The sequence below is a fragment of the Balaenoptera ricei genome, chromosome 8 (genome assembly GCF_028023285.1).
Source record: "Balaenoptera ricei isolate mBalRic1 chromosome 8, mBalRic1.hap2, whole genome shotgun sequence".
Classification (NCBI taxonomy): Eukaryota; Metazoa; Chordata; class Mammalia; order Artiodactyla; family Balaenopteridae; genus Balaenoptera; species Balaenoptera ricei.
The window spans coordinates 17,713,142-17,729,295 of record NC_082646.1 but is presented as its reverse complement, the minus strand read 5'-3'; the positions used below and the strand labels follow the sequence as shown (position 1 = coordinate 17,729,295).

The 16,154-nt window shown below is 44.9% G+C and overlaps 2 protein-coding genes and 1 pseudogene across 4 annotated transcripts; 1 reads left to right on the top strand and 2 right to left on the bottom strand.

The window, feature by feature from the left end:
• Positions 1 to 528: 528 nt before the first annotated feature.
• C8H11orf71 (chromosome 8 C11orf71 homolog) lies at positions 529 to 1,221 on the bottom strand. The gene has a single exon (XM_059930357.1). It carries the CDS (start codon positions 978 to 980, stop codon positions 585 to 587), a length of 396 nt encoding a protein of 131 aa, XP_059786340.1. The 5' UTR covers positions 981 to 1,221; the 3' UTR covers positions 529 to 584.
• Positions 640 to 9,696, top strand: RBM7 (RNA binding motif protein 7). Of its 3 annotated transcripts, none has more exons than XM_059930355.1 (6): positions 1,325 to 1,410; positions 2,005 to 2,128; positions 2,309 to 2,471; positions 3,112 to 3,199; positions 5,986 to 6,076; positions 8,219 to 9,696. In XM_059930355.1, the coding sequence occupies exons 3-6, from the start codon at positions 2,411 to 2,413 to the stop codon at positions 8,579 to 8,581; spliced, it is 603 nt and encodes a 200-aa protein (XP_059786338.1). In that variant the 5' UTR covers positions 1,325 to 1,410; positions 2,005 to 2,128; positions 2,309 to 2,410; the 3' UTR covers positions 8,582 to 9,696. The 3 variants fall into 3 exon arrangements, with proteins under 3 accessions (XP_059786337.1, XP_059786338.1, XP_059786339.1); XM_059930356.1 differs by lacking the exon at positions 1,325 to 1,410 and adding an exon at positions 1,452 to 1,525; XM_059930354.1 differs by lacking the exon at positions 2,005 to 2,128 and having other exon boundaries at positions 640 to 1,410; positions 8,219 to 9,695.
• Positions 9,697 to 13,458: 3,762 nt separating this feature from the next.
• LOC132369616 (nucleus accumbens-associated protein 1-like) lies at positions 13,459 to 15,326 on the bottom strand (annotated as a pseudogene).
• Between the last annotated feature and the right edge of the window lie 828 nt (positions 15,327 to 16,154).

The following is a 16,154-nucleotide window of genomic DNA, read 5'->3' as shown; positions in this document are numbered from 1 at the left end:
TGCTGTTTTAGTATAGTTGAGACTGAAGTTTGTAGATATTCCTTAAGAAAAAGTGCAGGAGGGGAATGGAAGAAACTTTAAGGACAAGATGATAGAACTGTTGGGCCACAGGGGGGAGGATACGCCACAGTAATAAACCAACAGAAGTAAAGGTAAAGGGAATAGTCTGAGGTAGAAAGGTAGGCATGTAAGGAAACTCGGAATTGTAAGTCTCAAAGTAGGAGAATCTGCCAGGGAGGAGGTGTAAGACTTGGTGGAAAGCAAGACAAATTTGGATCCACTGTTGGGAGGATAAAAGCATTATTGACCTCTGGGAAGGATGATCCCATCCTTTGTGACTACCTCAAAAATATCTCTGCAGCTCCTCCCTTCCGATCTAATCATCATGGCTGTTTAAAACCATCTGAATCAAGTAACTGTAAACATTTTACTTTGCGCTAGGCTAGAGTTAACAGGACTCCCACGCATTTTTACATTAAACTGAAAAGACGTCCCTCGAAAAGTAAGACTTCGGTTGCACCAATAAAGTATTTTAGAGAAGCCTTGTTCACAAGCTAACTGAGGGGCGGAGCGAGGTATTCATTTTAAGCTGAAAGACGGGCTGCGCTAACACCTCCAAATGCCACCAGACGCTGTTGCAGGACACTTCTTAGGAGGTCGAGTTTAACCGCAGGGCCCGGGTAAGGTGAGAATCTGGCTCGGCGGCTTTGGCTCCGCGCCTCCTGTTCCCTTCCCTCTATAAAGCGGGTCGGGCTCCGGCCGCCACCAGGCGCCCGACGGCTCTCGGTCCGGAAGTTCAGCCGCACAGTGGACCGAAGAATAGGTTCTGGAAGAATCTCCTCGGGACTGGTAACGAGGACGCTGTCTCCAGAGACCATCGCCAACGCTAAGGCCGACGAGCTGAGGTCGCCGTGGGAAGAGCGGTAGGCCACCAGGCCTCTTCGATCGCCGGCAGACAGGGACACATAGTTCAGGGCCATCTTCAAACACTGCCCGCAGTATCTGTGTTACGTCCCACGGTCAAGGCAGGCTCTTCGCGGCTCCACTGATCAGTCCAGCCGGTCTCGAACACTGAGACCGACTTCATCGGAAGCCATCACCTGAGCGGCTGCGGATCAACAAGCCACCTTAACCCAGCGCTCTCCTCAAGCGCATGCGCAGTCCGTCAGCGCACGACGACGCCGCTGAGAAACGACGTGATTGACGTTTACGTCTGTGACGCCTGGGAGCGCGAGGACGTGGGGTTTCTGAGAGTGCGCAGTGGATGCGTCGGCGGCGACCCTTCGGTCTTTTTCGGGAGGGGGCGATGCTGAGATGGGGGCGGCGGCAGCCGAAGCGGATCGTACTCTCTTTGTGGGCAACCTTGAAACGAAAGTGACAGAGGAGCTCCTTTTCGAGCTTTTCCACCAGGTAAGCGGCTGGGATCAGCCTTTCCCTTTCGTTTTCCGGCCCGGCTAGGGCCCGGCCCAATGGCCATCCCCGCTTTCCTGGCTCAAGCGGGACGGTTCGTCCCGGCACCCGACAGGTGGGCGGGCTGGAGGTGGGAGTCGCGCTTAGAAAGGGAGGCGCTCGCTACTTGTCGCTTTATTAGAAGGATCCTGGTTAGTTCAGGACGAAGTAACGACTAAAGGTGGTGGAGGGTCCTCTGTCGGGCACTCACGTGGTAAAGAGTCAGTGCTCTTAAGCGACCTCGTACGCGTGGGTCCTTCGTTGAGCTGTGCTTTTCCTCTTCCTGCTTTTCTCATCTTCCGCTTGTAAATTTTATTTCAATTTCTTTCTTAGTATCCGTTTTCCACTTAAGCTTCTTACGAAGTTGCAACAAAGACAGACTCAAATACTCTGTAGGAGAGCGGCACTGTAGTGTTTATGTATTAAAATCTGTATCAAGACGCGTTAAACCTGTTCCCTCCAGTTCTGTCTTTCAACAACTGGTAATGTTTGATTAGTCGATACAAAAGTGAATTTTTAGTCCAAGAAAACTACTTTCTCTTACTCTTGATAAAGGTTAATTTCCACGCAGTGGGATAATGATGGATGTTGGTCGCCTTGTTAAAGTCATAAAGTGCTGTGAAATGTAAATTCAGTCGGTGATTGGGTTTCCGGTTCCTTATGGGCTCCCTCCCTCCAAGTAAGTTAATCTAATTTTCAGTCATATCTATAGGATCTTTAACCCAGATGGAAATCCGAGTGTATCCATTTTTAAAATTAGAGTCCCTGGTTACATTTTTGAATTTTTTAAACTTTGTAAAAGTTGAGTATTTTCCTGAAACTGCCTTACTGAAATTCTGAAAACTTTTTTTGTCTGTAGGCTGGGCCAGTAATAAAAGTGAAAATTCCAAAAGATAAGGATGGTAAACCAAAGCAGTTTGCGTTTGTGAATTTCAAACATGAAGTATCTGTTCCTTATGCCATGAATCTGCTTAACGGAATCAAACTTTTTGGAAGGCCCATCAAAATTCAGTTTAGATCAGGTAACTATTCACTGATGATGTTTAGGAGAGAGGTTGCCGCTTTGTTTGTTGTTTTTAATTTTGTTATTTAAAGAACCTATTTTTGGATGAAAATGCTTTAAGCTTTATGAATAGTAAACTTTATATATCCCTGAAAATGGGTAACATTGACAGTATGGATTTTGAAAGCTGTAATTTTAAAATGAGAGTTAAAATTTCAGTTTGGGTTTGTGAAAAGGACATAAACTTTATTATTAAAATGACTGAGTTTGGGTTCACGCTCTAAAAGCACAAGGATTATTTCCTGAAAATACTTTTCCTGACTGCTTTGTAATTTACTTTTACAAATTTTGATGCGTGATCATGTGAGGAAACTTTCCTTGTAGTGAGTCTTACAATTTAGTGTGGGGATCAAAATATTATGGCCAGATTGGGTATTTATACATTGGAAAGTACCTTATTTGGAACCCTTTGTTTTGGGTATATTTGGTATTAAACACTTAACAATTTTCACTCTGATGAACTATAAAGCGATCTACTGAAATCTGAGGTTTTCACTTTTAGCCTATGTCTACCTTTTTTGGAGTGATTGGGCTGAGGGATACAAAATTTCAAATTAAGTTTTTTATCAATAAGAATTTCTCAAATTGTTTCATTTTAGGAAGTAGCCATGCCTCACAGGAGGTCAGTTTGTCATATCCCCAGCATCATGTTGGAAGTTCAAGCCCTACTTCCACATCTCCTAGCAGGTAATATTTCTCACCTCTTTTTAAAATCATTTATCAGGAATTTTTTTAGGCAGTGACCTCAAAATGCATAATGAATGATTGGTTTCTTTATGCTCCTACCTCTTAATTCTTCTGCTATATTTGCTATGTTGGATTATAGTTATATATGTATCTATTTTAAGGGGACTATAAGCCCATTATATATAGTTCCCTTAAAATAGATACGTACATAACTGTATTTATGTTCATTTGTAAAGACATACCCACACCCACATACATGTATATAACCGAGACAAAATTTCTCAAAACATTACTTAACCTTACTACTTGTAGTACCCTCTATTTTCTATTTTATTTTATTTTTTAAAAAGTCACATTAGTTTTATGACCACTAAATGGTTGTTGCTTGCAGTTTAAAAATACCTGTTAGTAAACAGACCACTGGACTAAGAGTTCATAGAATTGGATTCTAGATCTGTCTCTACCAATTGTGTAATCTTGAGCTAGTCTGTGTCCCTGTCTTTCCATTTGTAAGGAAAAGAAGTTGATTTGAATGATCTCTAAAATCCCTCTTAGCTACTGAGGATTAGAAGAGGTACCATATTTATATTTACTAATAATTTTCTTTGGGGAGGCTGATATTTTACCAGGGCCAGTTTCTTCCCGGTATGTCCATAGAGCTATTTATCAATTTATGGCTACATTCAAGAAAGAGTTAACAAATACCTGTCACCCGTCAGGTTCTTCACCAAGTCCTTTGCACCTATGATCTCATTTATTCCTCACAGTAGTTTTATGAGGCAAGGATTATTATTATCTCTACCTTATGTATGAAGAAAATGAAGGTTGGAGGTTAACTTGCTCAAGCGTGAACTGCTCATAAGCAGTGGGCTTGTTTTCAAACCCAGGCAGTGTGATTGAGCACACGCACCATGATATGAGTAGAAAGTGTCTAGCAAGTTTTAACAAGGAGAGATAAGTGAATGAGGACTTGAAAGAGGGCAGTGTACCTAGATCATAATGAATAAAAAATGGAGAGTAGTAGATGATACTGTTGAAGTAGATAGAGGCAGATGATACAGGGTCTTTCTTATAGGCCCTAATTAGGATTTTGGAATTTCACCCTAAGAACAGTAGGAAGACATTGAAACGTTTTCAGTAGGGTAGTAAGAGGAACGGGGGTTTGTATTTTAATGAGTTAGTTGGTTGTACTGGTAGAGAATGGATTAAAGGGGACAAGGGTCACTAAGAAGCTGTTGGTAGCAAGGTATTGATGTTAGTAGCAAGGAAGCTATGGGAGTGAGGTTGCTGCTTTGGATTAAGGTGGTGCCAAGAGCTGGAGAGAAGTGGGTGGATATGAAAAGAGTTTGGAAGGTGAAATTGTAAGAGAGCAATAATATGAAAAGGGTACCCTCTTAGAGTCTTTTCTTGCCAGCTGAAGTTAATTGTGTTTAAATGCTTTTCAGTATGGTTGGAATTCGAAGCATCTCTAACCACTTTTATGGACTCTTGAAAGGTTATCTTAGGTGGAGGGGAAAAAGAGAGTTTTTAACCCTTCTTAGAAATTCTTGGGGAAAAAAATATACAAGTAAATACTGTAGTTTTAATCAAACACTAGAGTGTACCTGATTTTTATACTCTCTGTGAGTAAAATTATACTTTTTACCCCCTTAGCATACAGGTACGTAATCCGATTTCAGAAAACCCAAAATATGGCACTTCCCTGGCGGTCCAGTGGTTAAGACTCCGCACTTCTACTGCAGGGGGCACGGGTTTATTTTTATATATATATTTATATATATATATATATATATATATATATATATATATATATATAAAGAAATAAAAGGTCTTTTTTAAAAAAAGTAGCTTTCTTTACAGCGTACAAATAAAATCAGTTCTGCTTAAAAAAAAGAAGAAAAAAAGAAAACCCAAAATAAAAAGATCTAAACTGTAAGATAAATCAGTTGGTGATTTGATTCCAAAGGCATATTTTAAAATAAAATTAAAACCTTTCTGAGTTTTTCTGTAGAGCAAGTTATCTCTATAGGAAGTGAGGAATAAGGTTTAAGTCCTTAAGATTAATATTCTGTTTATGTTACAGAACTCCTTACTCCCCAAAACCTATTATTATTTTTTCTTATCTCAGTAAAGGTCTACCTAATTGCTCAAGCCAAAAATCTAGATTTTTATCCTTTATTTCTTCTGTTTCCCTCACCTGTTATGTCTAATTGATCAAATCCTTTTCATTTTAGTTCTCAGTCTAGGCCTTTGCATTACTGGCACAGGTATTGACGATTTTTTTTCTATAAATTGACAAAAGTTTTTTTTTCTATAAAGAACTCGTTTCTTCTGCCATTGTAGCACCGCACAGATAATACCAAAACAAAAGATCCTGGCTAAGTTCTTGTAAAACTTTGTTTACACAAACTGAGTTTGGCACACAGGCTGTAGTTTGCTTACCCCTGCACTAGTCCTTCCCTCAGCTGGAGTGCGTTGCCTCCAGGTAATCTTGTTCAGCTCAAACTTCAAATGTCTCCTTTTTCGAAAGGCCATTCCTGACCAGTCAAGCTGAAGTAGAACCCCCTATCTCTGTCACCTCAAGTTGCTCTTTAGTCATTTATTACTATACCTTTGTAACCATGTGAAATTGTCTTGTCTGAATCCTTACCCCAGCTCCATGAGAGCAGACACCTTGTTGGTCTTGTTCATTCCTATCTTTGAAGACTGTGTCTTGCCCAGGATGGGTATGTAGTAAACATTTACTGAATGAATGATTCTATGTTGGTTTTCTTAACTTTTCACAGGTACGAAAGGACAGTGGATAACATGACTCCATCAGCACCGATAATTCAAAGATCTTTCTCTTCTTCAGAAAATCTTCAGAGACAAGCAGTGGTAAACTGATTTTTCAACCCGAGTTGCTAAAAAACTCGTACTTAGTTCAAACCTTCATTCTTAATTCTTAAGTTCATTTCTTAAATTTTAGTTAGACTAGCATGATCTTTGTAGATCGCTCATTTTAGTTTTCACTGGGCTGAAATATATATTTAAAAGATTGAAGATAAAAAGAACTGCTTGTCACATTTGTATTTTTCTTTAACCATTGTTGGTGTGATGTGTGTGTGTGTTGCAAATATCGGATACTCATTCTCTGATGTTCTTGCAACCTGTGCCGAGTAACTTCTTATCATGTACTGTCTTTAATACTTAATACGTTAATATACTACAGTCTTCTAGACCACCTCCCTTGTGAACATGCCATTTTTTTCTGTAATACTATCACCAGTGATAAAATCTTAGGTATCTTTTGCTGTTGCATCTTCGTCTTTGATCAGTCTCCAGATCCTTCATTTTTTTCTTTTTCTTACATTTGTTTCTTCCTTTTTATTTTCTTTGCCCAAATCACAATCTTGAATTGTGGTCCCTAGGCTTTTGTATTGCACAGGTCTGCAGAGTAAAAATATAAGTGAAATAAAATAAAATTGAGAGACCAATATAAAGAGATATCAACTCTTATAAACATGTTATATATTTTCCTTATTTTGCTGTAGACCATTAAAAAAAAACCATCATTGGCTAATGTCTGTCCACAGGCAGAATTTGGGAACCACTTGTCTAGTCACTTAGTACTTATGTCTGTTTTCTTCTCACTAGTCCATCTCACACACCATTTCAAAATTACTATTATAACTCTGTTTTGCTTATCTTCCTGGTGATTTTTTTAATATAAATTTATTATTTTATTTATTTATTTTTGGCCGCATTGGGTCTTCGTTGCTGCGTGCGGGCTTTCTCTAGTTGCGGCTAGTGGGCTTCTCATTGCGGTGGCTTCTCTTGTTGCGGAGCACGGGCTCTAGAGTAAAGGCTCAGTAGTTATGGCAGCGCATGGGCTCAGTTGCTCTGTGGCATGTGGGATCTTCCCGGACCAGGGCTCGAACCCGTGTCCCCTGCATTGGCAGGCAGATTCTTAACCACTGCGCCACCAGGGAAGCCCTAGCCTTGTGTTTTTTTTTTTAATTATTAGCACCTTTAATTATTATTTATTTATTTATTTATTTATTTATTTTGGCTGTGTTGGGTCTTCGTTTCTGTGCGAGGGCTTCCTCTAGTTGCGGCAAGCGGGGGCCGCTCTTCATCGTGGTGCGCGGGCCTCTCACTATCGTGGCCTCTCTTGTTGCGGAGCACAGGCTCCAGACGCGCAGGCTCAGTAGCTGTGGCTCACGGGCCCAGTTGCTCCGCGGCATGTGGGATCTTCCCAGACCAGGGCTCGAACCCGTGTCCCCTGCATTAGCAGGCAGACTCTCAACCACTGTACCACCAGGGAAGCCCCTAGCCTTGTGTTTTTGCTCCCACTATCTGATTCCAATAAACCTTTCTAGCCTACCGTCCATTAGTCATGGATCATGAGATCTATAACCTGTCTTAGCCAGAATTACTTGCTATTCTATGAACCTATTCTGTGTTTCCCTGTTATTTTTGTTTGTGCAATTTTCTTTCCTTGACATACCTCCCCCTTAAAATATTTTCTTTAAAAAACTCCATCCAGGGAATTCCCTGGTGATCCAGTAGTTAGGACTCCACGCTTTCATTGCCGAGGGTGTGAGTTCGATCCCTGGTTGGGGAACGAAGATCCTGCAAGCCGTGCGGCATGGCCAAAAAAAAAAATTCCATCTATACTTCTAATACTCAGATCATATGTCGCCTTCATTAAATCCTTCCTAAAGATACTGAGCTTTTGCTTTTAATGTGTTCATCATACAGTGATTTACATTATGGTCATTTTGTATTACTTCTTCCCTTCTAAATTGTATTCTGGAGGACGAAGAGTAGTAATTATGTACAGATATCTTGTAGGTATACATTGGAATTAACGAAGCTATTGTACTACTTTAGTTGTGTTTACCTTAAGATTCAGCTGGCAAGAATGATTTTGCTTTTCCATTATTGTGTTCGTTTAACCATGGCTTGATATCTGTTGCCTTTGCTATCTAGAAATATTTGTGGTTAACACATTTCCTTCTTTTTCTCTTCACTCAGATGAACAATGTTTTGAGACAGATGTCATATGGAGGGCAATTCGGTTCTCCACATCTGGATCAGTCAGGATTTTCCCCATCAGTTCAGTCACATAATCACACTTTTAACCAGTCTTCAACCTCCCAGTGGCGCCAAGATACACCATTATCACAGCGAAAAGTCAGACAGAATTGTCATCCCTATGTAGTGGATAGACATTATAGCCGTGACCAGCGTTACACTGATCATGGGTCCGACCATCATTACAGAGGAAGCAGAGATGATTTCTTCTATGAAGAGAGAAATCACGATGGCTGGAGCCATGACTATGATAACAGAAGAGACAGTGGTAGAGATGGAAAATGGCGCTCGTCTCGACACTAACAAGTGTTAAAGGGATGTTTTCATAGGGTCATTCTAGGCCCTTTTTGTTAAGTTGTTTCTGGGAATGTTTTCTTAAACTCTATAGAGCAGCTTTACAAGTTGCCACATTTCTTTATGAAATTTTTAAAACCTAATTGCAGTCCAATACAGAAATGAGAATTGTGGTTCTAGTTTTATTACATTAATAACCTTTCACCTCAGGGTTTTAAGAAGAGGAAAGGGTTTTATGCTAAAGAAAGTGCCACAATTCCTAATCATTTTAGACAGTTGAGGAAGGGATGTATTATATGGATTAGTTGTATTATGAAGCAAATATTTTAATTATCTGTTATCTTTTTGTATTGCAAGAAATTTCTTGTTAGGGAATCAGATTTTGGTGTATATAATGGAAAACATTCAAGTTGATTGTCTGAAATGACTCAGTATTTTGTTACTAAATGAGAAAATGTAAATTCAGTGATTCATTTTACTAACATTTGAGAAAACCTTTTGGTCAAGTTTGGGGATAAATCATATTATTTAACTTAGAGAACTTAAGTGTAAGTTCTGTGACATGATCTTGAGTTTTACTGTAAGTGAGCGTACAAGTATACATCTACACATGCTGGTTCATTATAAAATTTTAGAATTTGCTCATTAAATCATGTTTGATGTATGACTGAAGTCACTCAGGAAGTTAAATATCTCTAAATGTATTTTTTTTACAGTAAAAATACAGTGTTAATGTAAATCTTTTTCTGGAAGAACAAAAATGTAAATGCATAGTCAGATAAAATAGTAAAATGTTTTACTGAAAGTATTCTTTTTTGGGAAAAAAAGGTTCACGAAACCTTTAAGTGCTGCCTCTATCACTCAAATTTCTAAAATTTTAACATGTTCAAAGTGCAAGGGCACATTTTATTATGGAGATTGTACAGGGTTTTTTTGTTTTTGTTTGAACATTTGAAAGAATTTAGTCTAAAACACTTTGATTTAAAATTTTTAAAATCTTGTTTAACAAAACTTTTATGTATCAATATGCCGTTTCCCTTTCATTGTAGAACTTGTTTGTAAAAATTCATTCCTTGAAAAATTTGGATCCTTTTTAATATTAACCACAACATTTGTACTATGTTGCTTTTTAATATATTGAAAACAAAAAGGAGGGGTGTGTCTTTTTTTTTGACATCACTAACATTGTACACAAAAAGCTAGCAGCATACTTTTATTCAGTGATTGCATGGTGTTAATTAGAGTATCCTGAAATATACCTTTTGAACATATCAAACATATTTTAGAATCAGATTTTCAGTAACACATGGTTTATGTTTCTGAGCACTGTAAACTAATTTAGTTACTCTCCCTAGTCTCTAGGAGTTTGTACATTTGGTTTTCTCTGTTTCTAAATGCATGTAGCTTTTCTGAGTCCACCTAAATGGAGCTAGCTATCCAATTACTCAGCACAGAACCTTAAAATCAAGTTTCTCTTTGCTTAAGCAGTTTCATAGTAGAAGGATTTGTTTCCAATGAGCCTGTTACTTTCAGGTGTCTTACCTTTATGAAAATTTACTCAGTAGCATTTGTAGATATTAACAAGATTAATACTGCTTTATTGCAACTTATCTGTGGCTCAGATCTGTTCGTATTGATTCACAGGTGACCCTGGTCCAGAATAATTTTTTTCTTTTTTAATGGTTTTTGGGACACCCCTTGTGAGGTTCCAGTGAGTCTTTTTCGCTTCATTCTCATCCAGTTGAAAGTAACCAAACTAAATATATGTACTGTGTAAAGAGATAGAACAAGACAGCCACAAAGAATTGAGTATAGCTGGTGAGACAATTCACCGAGGTATTGAGAGCTGCAGGAGTGGAAAGGAAGAGTGTTTTTATGGAAAGCAGCTTCTCCCAGAGTGTGTTCCATGAAACAGTACTCTCACAAGGTGTTCTGCAAAAATAACAAGGTTCTGTAGTCAAATGTGTGGTAAACATGTACTATCTAACACTGTGACTTTCTCTTAATGAGAAAGTGCCATAAAGCTGACAAGTGCTACAGTAATGTTTATACCTAACAGTACTTTTTGAACTTACTTGACCCTTGTTTTACCCTTTTATACATAATACATTAAGATCTCCCCAAAGAATCTCTGACTCCACCCTTCTCCATCCAATCAGTCATCAGAAAATTTTATACCACTTTCTGATTACGTTGTGTAGGCCCATCTTATCTGTATCCACTGCCACCATCCTAGAATGGGCAATCATCATCGCAACAGGGTTATTCCAACAGCACCCTAATGTTTACGTACCAATTTATGTATTCCTATAGTATTCCCTGTATTTCTCTTACAGCCTTTTTATTGCATTAAAATTTTATTTTTACTTGTATCTCTCTAGATGTCTCCATGAAGTCCAGGACCTCATCTTTTTCACCACTGAATTCCTAGTATTCAGTGCCTGGCATATATATAATACATGTTAAATTTTTGATGAATAAATGAAGGAACATTTGTCAAATAATTGAATGAAGAAAGGAGGCTTCAACACTGAAAACTTCTTTGGTATGGATTTCCGAGCCCTGAACCATCATTGCATCCTATTGTAAAAATTGTATCACAACATACTGTGCCTTTAATACACTCTAGAATTCTATTTGTTTTTCAAATTTTTAAGAAGTTATTGGATCTGTATGCATGAGGTTTTCTTAAAATAATTGTTTACCTTAGTTGAGTTTTGGAATTGTGGTTCTGTTAGTTTTGTAGAATGAATTTATATCTTTTTTTGTTTGTTTTTGTTACAATGGCGTTTAGTTTATTCTCATCAGTATCACTGATATTCTCATGGTTCACATTTCCCAGTGCAGCTCCTCTTACAGTAGTAGTTAATGTGCAATCTCACTTATGGGCCCGGGGAGGAGGGGCTCGGCCCAGGGCAGGGAGGGTGTTGGCACTCCAGGCAGACAGGGCGGGTGGTCTGTGCTGCGTGAAAGATGTGGGTGAATGGGCGGCCGGGGGAGGTGGAGGGGGGCCCCCAGAGTCTTTTTTGCATTGGTCGGTGATTCTCCATTCATGTTCCTTCCTGGCTGCCCCGGTTGGGGGTGGGGGGGCGGGGGGGGGATGGTCCATGCAGCTCAGGGCAGGGCAGGGCAGGGCTGGGGGAAGGGAAAGCAGGAAAAGCAGCAGGCCGCCCAAGAGCGGGGAGGGCAGGCCGGGAGGGCGCCGGGGTGGCTCCTGGGGTAAGGCACAACCCTGTCTTTGGCTCTCCTGGTGAGGAGTTTCCTCCCCTGCGCCCCTGCCCAGCCCCTCTCCCCCGCCCCCTCCCCAGACCTCTACACACGGTCCAGGGAGCCAGGGGCACCTCCTGGAGTCCCTGAAACAAGAGGGCTCTGCCACCCAACCCCGTGCTGCAGGGGCTCAGAGGAGGGATGGGGCAAGCCCCACCCGAGGGCAAGGCGAGGAGGGGCTGGACAGGGGCCTGCCCAGGACAAGGGGGTGGGGAGGGAGAAGACCCCAGTCCCAGAGAGCTGGCCCCCGCTAAGGCCTGGAAGGAGGGGAGCGCCTGGGGACTCCTGCTTCCTTTGTGGGTCTGGCTGGAGCCCCAGCCCACCCCTTGGCCTTAGTTGGCCCGGCAGCTTGCCAAGTGACCAGCGTATTGTGCTTTGGGATCTACGCTGGGGTGGGGTGTCAAGGCCAGGATGAGGGGGCAGGGGAGGTGCGACTAAGGTGCTCGTGCTTTAGCTGGGGCTGTCGACCCCCCCAAGCACTCGGGCCGGCTGAGGGCTAAGGTACTAGGGCTGGGCCAGGAAAGCAGAGCGCCAGGGCCCCGCTGGACTGACCCACCCCCTCGCAGCAAGCAGATATCAGGAAGGACCCGCTCCCCGCAGGCTGGCAGGGGCTCCTGGGGCGGGGGCAGGCCTCCAGATCAGATCCCAGTGGTCCAGCTGGCGCCCACCCCACCTCCTGTAATCCCCTTGCCTTTGGAGAGAGAGGCTGCGAGGAGCAATGGGCTAGTCAGACTGCGCGGAGACAGAGGCCGAGAACCAGGGCTAGAGACAAAAATGTGAAATTGCAAAGAAATGGACACCCAGCGTGTATGAGGAGGGGTGCGGGGGGGGGAGTTAAAAAAATAAAAAGAACCCTCCAAGTTTACACGTAGAACTCAAAAAATCCACAAAACCACTCGCGGAGCTAGGCAAGGATAGAAAGCGACGAATGGTAAAAGAAGATTCGGCAAACAATCTTTAACCATGAAGCGGACCCGGCCCTGCCAGGAGCTGGACTCAGCCAACTGGACAAACCAGGGACACGCTTGCAATGTAGCCCTTGCGGGGAGGCCCTGGAGTTGAGTGGGAGCTGGCCACACCCACGGGAGCCCAGGCAGAGCGGGGCCTGAGCGCCCCCCCCCCCCGCCCCCGGCAACGCGCGCTCCCACTCCACACACACGCGCACATTCAGCCTGCCCCCCGCTCCCCGCTCCGTCCTGCCTTCCACAGCCCCGAGGACCGAAAGGGGCATCAGACACGGTCCCACTGGTTTGAAAAACAAAAGGAATCTTATACTTCAATATCTCATTAGCTAAAAACATGTTTTAAAAAGTATGTACAGGGGCTGGGGGCCCTGCCGTGGGGGGTGGGGGGGGGAAGGGAGGGAAAGGCAGCAGCACCCCCCAGCCTGCTCCCCTGGGCTCCAGCCCTGGTCCTACTGCCTCTCACGTCTTCATCTGTTTAAAAGCAAAACTTCTACACACGCACGCGCGCACACACACACATGCACACCCACACGCTTCTGCGAGCCCCGGAAACCTCTCCTTCTATCCTCAGAGACCCTCGGTCTGTCCCCAAGGGCCCCCCTCTCAGGACCTGACCCTCTCAGGCCCCAGGGGGCTGGTGGTGGCAAGAGAGGCTGAGCACAGGTGGGGGAAGAGAAGGGCGCTGGGCCTGCCACCGCCCGCCACCTTAGGTCGGTCATGGAGTTTCCCTGAGCCTCAGTTTCCTCAGCTGTAAAACGGGCAATCCTCACGGCCTCGCCTACCCCAGCCCCCAGGCGCAGGGACAGACGAGGGAGACAGGAAGGCGCTTTTGGAAATGTGGAAGCACTGGGAGGTGGTGGCCGGAGGGGTCCTGAGAACCCGGGGCCCCTGTGAGTCCCAAGAGGCTGCAGTCGGGGGCGGAGGCTGAGGAATGCTCCGGCTAGGTGGCCCAGGGCCTGGGAAGGGGGGTCTTCCAAGCCCCCCAGGCCAGCCCCTCCCTGTGCCTGGCCTGGTGAGTGGGGAGACAGTTGCTAGGGGTTAGGAGAGGGGGAGCAAGAGCCCCACGACTGTGCACGAGTGTGTGCTAGATAAGGCAACGCAGACCTCGCACCACCTGCCGTCCTCTCCCAGCCCGGACCCCCGATCGGATCGGGGTCAGGGGGTGGGACGGGGAGGCAGAGGGGCCGGGAGCATGCAGTGCCCCTCGCGGGTCCTGGGGAAGGGCAGGTGGTGGGCGGGTGTGACAGGAGGGGGAGTGTGACGGCCCCGCGGGAGGGTCCGGTGGGGGGTACCGGAGGGCCTCCTCGGCCGAGGGGTCGGCCTCGCCGTCATGGCTGGCCGTCTCGAAGCCGTGCTCCACACCCATCATGTCCGGCTCTATCTTGCTCGTGTAGCTGACGAAGGTGGTGTAGGCGTCACCCTCGGCCATAAGCGGCTTGACCTTGGGGGTCCAGCTTGCCGCACTCGGATGCGATTCCGGGACTCGGGGGCCACCTGCTCAGGTAAGGCCTCCACCTTCTCGGCGGTCTGGACGACATTCATCATGCGGTACATGGCGGACATATTGCACATCTGCCGGTACTGCTCGTCTGTGCCCTCCTCGCCTGCGTCCTCCTCCTCCTCCTCGTGGTAAGAGCCGCGGCTGTCGCTGGTGTAAGCGCTTGAGATGCCCGGGCTGGTCCGCTCCGACGTGCTGGACCCACTCACCGCTCCGCCTGCCGCTGCCGCCACGCCGCCCGCCGGCTGCCCCCCCCCCACCACCACTCCGGCGCGCTGTGCCGCCGCCACCACCTGGGCCCGCTGGGGCGGCCGGTTGGCGGTCAGTTCCGGCGCGGAGAACTTGGCCATCTTGCGGCTGCCGTTGCCACTGCTGCCACAGCCGGCCTCCTTCTGGCTGCTGTCGCACAGCCGCTTGGCCACGGGCGTGCATTGCACAGAGTCCGACTCCTGCTGCTCCGTCTTGACGCGAGACGCCAGGGCCAGTGGGGTGCAGTGGGGTCCCGCAGGCCGGCCAGCTCGGCGTCTGCACCACAGGGCTCGGGGGCTCGGACGAGGGGGCCTCCTCGGCGTGCAGGCCCTGGGAGTCACAGCGGGGGGTGCTCACCTTGAGGAAGAACTCTGTGCCCTGCTCCATGATCTCCTGGATCTGCAGGAAGCCCGCTGTGTACACGAGCAGGAACTGACCGCCCATGTTCATGCTCAGCCGGCCGGTGTAGCGGAAGCTGAGGCTCTGCTGGAAGGACTGGGGCTGCGCAGCCGCCGGCAGCTCCACCGCCGCGCTCCGGCTGCTGTTGGACAGGCCCCGGAAGTAGGAGCTGCTGGCGGCCGGCAGGGCCCTTGACCACCACCGAGACATCACAGTACGGGCCCTGCAGCCGCTGCTCCTTGAGGCACTCCAGAATGCTGTGGCCGAAGTTCAGGATCTGCATCTGCAGGGTCTGGGCCCGGGGCGCGCCCCCCTGCGCCGAAGCTACGGCCCCCGCGGCCTCTGCTTCAGCAGCAGCGGCAGCAGCGTTGGCCATTCATTGTGGGCCAGCTGAATTTATATCTTTATTAAAAATCAACATTTCCTCTGTCTTTCCAAATTAATGGATATAGAGTTGTACCTAGTATTTCTCATAATTTTTGTAAACCTCTCTCTCGAGTTATATGTAGTCCAGTTTTAGTTCCCGATATATTTTATCTTCCCTCCCACACCCTGTTCAAGCTTGCTAGAGACTGTGCTGTTATACACTTTACATTTATGTGTGTGTGTGTGTAGGCACATACCCCACACAGAATTGTTTTTGTTTGTTCTTTGGGTTTTTTTTTTGTTGTTACTGTTGGTATTAAAACATAGATTTTCTTTTAAGAAGATTTAAATAAGAAAAAAATCTTAACATATTTTTCCAAAATTACCATTTCTGGAGCTCTTCATCCTTTTGTGTAGCTCCATTTATCCATTTGGTATTCGCCTGCTTGAAGAACCTGTTTTGATAGTTCTTATAGCGCAGTCTTGCTGGTGATGAACTCTTTTAATTTGTCTATGTCTGAAAAAGCCTCTTTCACATTTGTTTCTGAAATACAATTTGTCTGGGTATAGAGTTCTAAGTTGACAGTTTTTTCTTTTCTCCTTTCTATACAGGCATACCTTGGAGATATTGTGGGTTCGGTTCCAGGCCACCACTAGAAACAATATCACAGTAAGTGAGTGACAAATTTTTTGGTTTCCCAGTGCATACAAAAGTTATGTTTATATTATACTGTATTCCATTGTGTACAATAACATTATGTCTAAAAAACCCCAGTGTGCATACCTTAATTTAAAAATCCTTTATTGCTAAAAAATGCTAATCATCTGAGCCTTCAGC